The sequence below is a fragment of the Eimeria necatrix genome, genomic scaffold (assembly GCF_000499385.1).
Source record: "Eimeria necatrix Houghton genomic scaffold, Enh_scaff86, whole genome shotgun sequence".
NCBI lineage: Eukaryota > Apicomplexa > Conoidasida > Eucoccidiorida > Eimeriidae > Eimeria > Eimeria necatrix.
The window spans coordinates 68,284-74,892 of NW_013651780.1; the positions used below are offsets into that span (position 1 = coordinate 68,284).

The 6,609-nt window shown below is 55.5% G+C and overlaps 2 protein-coding genes across 2 annotated transcripts in view; one reads left to right on the forward strand and one right to left on the reverse strand.

The window, feature by feature from the left end:
* Nucleotides 1–289, reverse strand: part of ENH_00080380 (hypothetical protein) — a gene marked incomplete at both ends in the record, with an annotated part of 409 nt that extends 120 nt beyond the window's left edge. The window contains one exon of the mRNA XM_013577771.1: nucleotides 2–289. Coding sequence (XP_013433225.1) covers nucleotides 2–289 — 288 coding nt within the window. The remainder of the gene's footprint in view (nucleotide 1) is intronic.
* Nucleotides 290–1,144: 855 nt separating this feature from the next.
* ENH_00080390 (hypothetical protein, conserved) lies at nucleotides 1,145–2,045 on the forward strand (the record flags this gene model as incomplete). Its single annotated transcript, XM_013577772.1, has 3 exons — nucleotides 1,145–1,429; nucleotides 1,561–1,643; nucleotides 1,865–2,045. 3 exons carry the CDS (start codon nucleotides 1,145–1,147, stop codon nucleotides 2,043–2,045), a joined length of 549 nt encoding a protein of 182 aa, XP_013433226.1.
* Between the last annotated feature and the right edge of the window lie 4,564 nt (nucleotides 2,046–6,609).

A 6,609-nucleotide genomic window follows, 5' to 3' on the forward strand; every position in this document is an offset into this window, starting at 1 on the left:
CGGGGGCCCCCGGGGGGCCCCGCAGAGGCTCGAGAAGCTCCCCGACTGCAGCATCATTGCAGCGAGGGCTGGCCAGCCAAAGTAAATGCTGCCCGTCAGCATTGCTGTCAGAGTTGCTGCTGCAGCAATCAGCAGCCGCGGCGCGCAGCAGCAGCAGCCGCGCCAGCCGCTGCAGCGCCACCAGGGGCTCCCGTCCCCGCCCCCGCAGGCCGGCCGGGGGCCCCGGGGCCCCCCAGTCAGCGGAAGACAGAAGGGGGACTGGGGAAGGCGAAGCGTCGCTCAGGAGCATCTTTAGGGCTCCGCAGGGAGGCCATGGGGTGTCTGTACACCTGAGGGGCGGCTGAACGACGCCGGGGCTGCTCAAGCAGCAGCAGCAGCAGCAGCTGCAGCAGCAGCAGCAGCAGCAGCGGCAGCAGCTGGCGAGCCAGTCACAGACTAAAAAGGAATATCCGCGGCTGCAGAAAGACTTCGGCAAATGGAAAAGAAATGTGTTGGTTTAAAAACTGATGCATCACTTTGATGGGGTGTCTATACACCCCGCTGCAGCGGCAGCCGAAGGCAACCCGCGGGCGCCACTTAACTTTGGGGGCCCCCCACGGGCCGAATGGTCGAAACAGCGCGGGAAAACAGATTTAATTCTAAAAAGGAATTGATAATAAACAAATACAACAAATAAAAATAAAAAAAGAGTAAGAAAAGAGCAACAAATGGCCGCGGCTGCTGCTGCATGCTGCCTGCAGAAGCCACGGCGTCGGCGGCGCCCAGCGCAGCAAGCTGCTGCTTTCAAATTCTCTTTTCTGGAATCTAAATTAGACTTTTGTCATTTATTTCGAAAATAAATTCATTTAAAGACAATTCTGCTGCTGCTGAGGACTCAGAGGAGCAGCGGGGAGCGCCAGACGGCCGCAGCAGCAAATGCTGCGGAGTGAGGTGTATGTACACCTCGGAGCAGACGGGGCCGCCTCGCCGCGCTCTTTCTTGTCATTTTTAATTCCCAAACTCCATTAAAACCCTCTTAGCTGCCAATTTAGGTAAAATAAGTAAATATAAGTCCTTAAGGCTGCTGCTGCAGCAGCTGCTGCTTCCCTTTTAGCTGCTGGAGGAACAGCAACTACGGCCCTGCGCCGCGCTGCGGCACCGCAACATGCGCCAGCAACAGCAACAGCAGCAGCAGCAACTGCAGCAGCAGCAGCAGCAGCAGCAGCAGCAACCGCAGCAGCACTCCACTGGCCCAGATGAACTCCTCGAGGAGCTCTGGGGGGGCGCAGGAGGCCTGCAGGGCTACCTGCCGCTTACGAAACCCCTGAAGCAGCAGCAGCAGCAGCAGCAGCAGCAGCAGCAGCAGCAGCAAGAGCAGCAGCAGCAGCAGCAGCCACAGCAGCACGACGAAACTGCTGCTGCGGAAGCAGCAGAAGACCTCCAGCAGCAAGTGAGTCTCGAAGCAGGGGAAAGTTGCTCTGGTGTCTGTTCAGGTGTACAGACACCTCGGGGCGTGTGGGGCCTTCAGGTGTATCTGCACCTCGAGGTGTACGTACACCTCATTTGCTGCTGTCCTCGCAGAGCGACTATTACTCTTTGGCATTTCTTTTTTTCCAAGAAAGAAATGCGCAGCAGCAGGAGCATCTCCACAAGCCTCTGAGGGAGTAACTCACGAAACCCTAAACCCTAAACCCTAAACCCTGAACCCTAAACCCTAAACCCTAGACCTGAAAGGAGACTCCGCAGTCCAACAGTAAACCCTACCTCTGAGATTCCCACTAGGGTTTACCAGGCGTATTTGCTGTGGAGGCCTCTCCACAAAGCTGACCACCTAGGGTTTAGGGTTTAGGGTTTAGGGTTTAGGGTTTAGGGTTTGCGCGTGCAGGCTGGAGAGCGTGCTAAACCCTCTTTGCTGCTCGCTGCGCTTCTTGCGGGGCCTCGCGCTGCAGCAGCAGCAGCTGCAGCAGTCGCGGGACAAATTGCTGCTGTCTTGTGCGGGGATAAAAGGAGCTCTCAAGTACTTGCTGCAGCGCCAGACGCAGGCCGAGGTAAACCCTAAACCCTAAACCCTAAACCCTAAACCCTAAACCCTAAACCCTAGGGTCCCCGCGGGTCCTTTTGCTTTGCCGCGGCTGCGGCTCCTCGCCTTGGGCGCTGGGCCTCGCGCGCCTCGCGGAGCAGCGCGCAGGGTTTAGGGTTTAGGGTTTAGGGTTTAGGGTTTAGGGTTTAGGGTTTGCGCAGACGGTGTGCAAGCTGGTGGAGCAGCGGCTGAAGTTCTACACGCAGCTCGAGGGTTTGCTGCAGCAGCACAGCAAACCCCCAGTGATTGCCCGCGGGGGTTTGCAGCAGCAAAAAGCCCTCGAAGTTGCTGCAGTGCAAAAAGCCCTCGAGAAAACTGAGGAAGCAATTTGCTTCTTCGCCGCTCACCTCGACTACAGAGACGTACTGCTGCTGCTGCTGCTGCTGCTGCTGCTGCTGCTGCTGCTGCTGCTGCGCTGCTGCTGCGGTAGTGCGCTGCTGCTGCTGCGGTAGTGCGCTGCTGCTGCTGCGCTGCTGCCGCGGTAGTGCGCTGCTGCTGCTGCTGCTGCGCTGCTGTTGCGGCAGTGCGGTGCTGCTGCTGCTGCGGTGCTGCTGCTGCGCTGCTGCTGCTGCTGCTGCGCTGCTGCTGCTGCTGCGGTGGCGGCGGCGTAGAAGTTGCTGCTGCCCCTTGCGCAGGCTGCTGCTGCAAGGGCGGTCTCGCGCAGGGTCGCGGCTGCTGCTGCTGCTGCGGCTGCTTCGGCAACTCCCGCTCTCGCCCCCACTGCTGCTGCTGCTGCTGCTGCTGCTGCTGCTGCTGCTGCTGCAGGCGGAGGCCTATTTGTGCGCCTACGAGGCGCTGCGGACGCGGTGTCTGTCCATCTTGCTGTCTGCTGCACTGCAGCACATGCGGCACACGGAGGACTTGCTGCAGGCCCGTCTGAAGGAGAAGCAGCAGCAGCAGCAGCAGCAGCAGCAGCAGCAGCAGCAGCAAGATGAAGACACGCTGGACCTCTCCGTCCTGCATGTCCAGTTCGAGGTCTACATGGCCCCCACAAAAGCTGTCATTCAAATTCTCACGGAGAAGCAAAACAGGGGACTCAGCGACGCCTACATGCGGCAAGTCCACAGCTAGCTAGTTAGCTAGCTAGCTAGCTAGCTAGCTGGCTAGCTGGCTAGCTAGCCATGTAGTTTGCTGGGTGGCTAGCTAGCTAGCTAGCTGGGCAGCAAATTAGGCGTGCAGGCGCGTTACTCGGTTTCTGCTGTGCAGCCGGAAAGCTAGCCAATAGGCCACAGGCAGCTAGCCAGCTATCTAGCTAGCTAGCTAGCTAGCTAGCCAGCTAGCTAGCTACCTAGCTAGGTAATTGGCTAGCTAGCTAGCTACCTAGGCTTCAGGAAGTGTGGGGCCTCCCGTTCCGTTTAGAAAGCTGCCGCAGTATCAGAGATGCCTCCTTTGCCTGAGTCCCAGAGATGAGGGTTTAGGGTTTAGGGTTTAGGGTTTAGGGTTTAGGGTTTAGGGTTTAGGGTTTGCGAGTGCAGCACGCTGCAGCAGCTGAAGGAGCAGTACCAAGCCATGCGGCTGCGGCTGGTGCTTCCCCCCTTCAAGAGGCATTTGCAGGTGAGCTTTGGAGACAAATAAAAAAGAAATCAAGGAGACAAAAGATGAATGAGAAAGCTAGCTAGCTAGCTAGCTAGCTAGCTAGCTAGCTAGCTGGCTGGCTAGCTAGCCAGCTAGCTAGCTAGCTGCCGGCAGGTTTGCTATGTGCCTAGCTAGCCATTCAGACTCTTAGCCACCTCGCTGCCTGGCCAGCTAGCTAGCTGGCCGGCTAGCTAGCTAGCTAGCCAGTCATTTGGCTAGCTAGCTGGTTAGTTAGTTAGCTAGCTCTCGAGCCACCTCACTTCCTGACCAGCTAGCTAGCCAGCTAGCTACCTAGTTAGTTAGCCTTCGAGCGACCTCACCGCGTGTCCAGCTAGCTAGCTAGCCAAGGGACAGCTAAGAACGTGCGCAGCCAGGACTTGCTGCAGCACAGATGCTGCTGTCCAATAAGAACTGCGGGGTGTAGATACACCCCGAGCCGCGTGTGGCTGAGGGGTCACTTTGGCCCCGAGACATTGGCAGTGGTCAGCTTAGGGTTTAGGGTTTAGGGTTTAGGGTTTAGGGTTTAGGGTTTAGGGTTTAGGGTTTGCGGTTTAGGGTTTAGGGTTTAGGGTTTAGGGTTTAGGGTTTAGGGTTTAGGGTTTAGGGTTTAGGGTTTTGTTTTAGGGTTTAGGGTTTAGGGTTTAGGGTTTAGGGTTTAGGGTTTAGGGTTTAGGGTTTAGGGTTTAGGGCAGTGGTCAGCTTAGGGTTTAGGGTTTAGGGTTTAGGGTTTAGGGTTTAGGGTTTAGGGTTTAGGGTTTGCGGTTTAGGGTTTAGGGTTTAGGGTTTAGGGTTTAGGGTTTAGGGTTTAGGGTTTAGGGTTTAGGGTTTTGTGGTTTAGGGTTTAGGGTTTAGGGTTTAGGGTTTAGGGTTTAGGGTTTAGGGTTTAGGGTTTAGGGTTTGGAGCCTAGGATTTGGGCTCTAGGGTTTGGGGTTTAGGGTTTAGGTTTGGTGCTTGGACTGGGCTGGGCTTTGCAGAGCTCGGATCTCCGCTCGAGCCCTAGTTGGAGCCCCTGGGGCCTAGGGTTTAGGGTTTAGGGTTTAGGGTTTAGGGTTTAGGGTTTAGGGTTTGTGTGCTTCAGCGGCTGCTGCTGAGCAGCGACACGCTGCCTGCTGCAGCGCGGGCTGTTGCTGCCAGCGCCTTGTCGGAGTGCGCATTAGAAGTTCGTCTTTTTGCGGGATTTTCTCAAACTTCGGGGCCTTCTGTGAGTCAATTAATTAATTAATTTGAATTAATTAATTAATTTATTTATTTATTTTAATTAATTCAACAAAACTGCGCTTTATTCCAGCAGTTTCCAACAAGTATTCGCTTTGCTGCTCTTGCTGCTGCGCTGCAGCAGCAGCGCAGCAGCCTTTTTGCCGTTTTGCTGCTGCGGGCTCGAAGGGGAGTGGCAGAAGCAAAAGAGTCCTTAATAATAAAACAAATGAAATAATAATAAATAAATAATAATAAATTAGTTCACTTATTGATTAATTCCCGAATTAACTAGTTGCTGCTCTGCAGCACTCGCTGCTGCAGAGTCTAGCTGCAGCAGCAGCAGCAGCAGCAGCAGCAGCAGCAGCAGCAGCGGCTCAAACTCGAGGCCGCGCGCAGGTGCTGCGGTGTACGTACACCTCAGAAGGAGCTGCAGCAAATCCTCGAGGGCATCGCAACAGCAACTTATGACGCCCTTTGCCCCCCAGTCTTGGCCTGCAACAGTGTGGAGGACCTCTCGTGGGTGCTGCTGCTGCTGCTGCTGCTGCTGCTGCTGCCGCTGCTGCTGCTGCTTCTAGTCCTGCATCTGGCGGTGCTGCTGCTGCTCCTGTTGCTGCTGCTAGTCCTGTGTCTGGCGCTGCTGCTGCTGCTGCTGCCGCTGACAGCAGCAGCTGCTGCAGGCTATAGTCGCAAACGGTAGAGTCTAGCCTGCTGCTGCTGCTGCTGCTGCTGCTGCTGTTGCAGTGACATTAGGGAAACACTTCTGCTGGAGATGGTGGCCGTGCACAGCAGCCAAGAGGACTCAGCTGCGCTGCTGCAGAAGCTCTACCAGCTGGTAACGGTGCGTTGCAGTTGCTGCTGCTGCCAATGCTAGTGGTGACTGGTTTTTTTTGCTGCCTCAGGATATTCAAGAACGACTCTTCTTCCGCTTGGAAGTTGCAGTTGATGAAATTAAAAATTCCAGACCAAGTCCTGAGCAGCTGAACAGGTGAGGCCTAAACCCTAAACCCTAAACCCTAAACCCTAAGCACTAGCAGCAGCAGCAACAGCAGCAGCAGCAGCAGCGGTTATGTGAGTGAAATGCTTAGGGACGCGCTGCTGCAGCAGACCTACCCGCCAGTGCTGCGGGCCCTCCACTTGGTGCTGCTGCTGCAGCAGCGCAGCACGCGAAACAGGAGTGGGGAGAGCGCAGCAGCATCACCAGCAGCAGCAGCAGCAGCAGCAGCAGCAGCAGCAGATCCGTTCGATGCTGCATGCAGCGATGTGCTTGCTGCTTGCCTTGCCTCTCTAGAAACTGCAGCAGCAGCTATTGCTGCTGCTAAGCTTTCTCTCTTTTCCGTGAAGAGCAGCAGCGACGCGGCAGCAGCAGCAGTACCAGCAGCAGCAGCAGCTGCTGCTGCTGCTGCTGCTCCAAACAACAATGTTGAGGTACAGCCCCTAAACCCTAAACCCTAGACCTTTGAGACAATTCAGGGTTTAGGGTTCAAGAGAGCGCCCGCAGCGCCTACGGTGAAGTCCTTAGGGTCAAGGATCAAGGGTTTATGGGCTAGGGTCTAGGGTTTAGGGTTTAGGGTTTAGGGTTTAGGGTTTAGGGTTTAGGATGTAGGGTGCGGCTGCTGTCTCAGGTGACCCTGATGGTTTGTTTGTTTCTTATTAAGAACCTGACATTTCTTTAGTAAGTTTGTCTTGGCTGGTATCTCGGGCTTAGGGTTTAGGGTTTAGGGTTTAGGGTTTAGGGTTTAGGGTTAAGGGTTTAGGGTTTGGGGTCAACTTGTTTGTG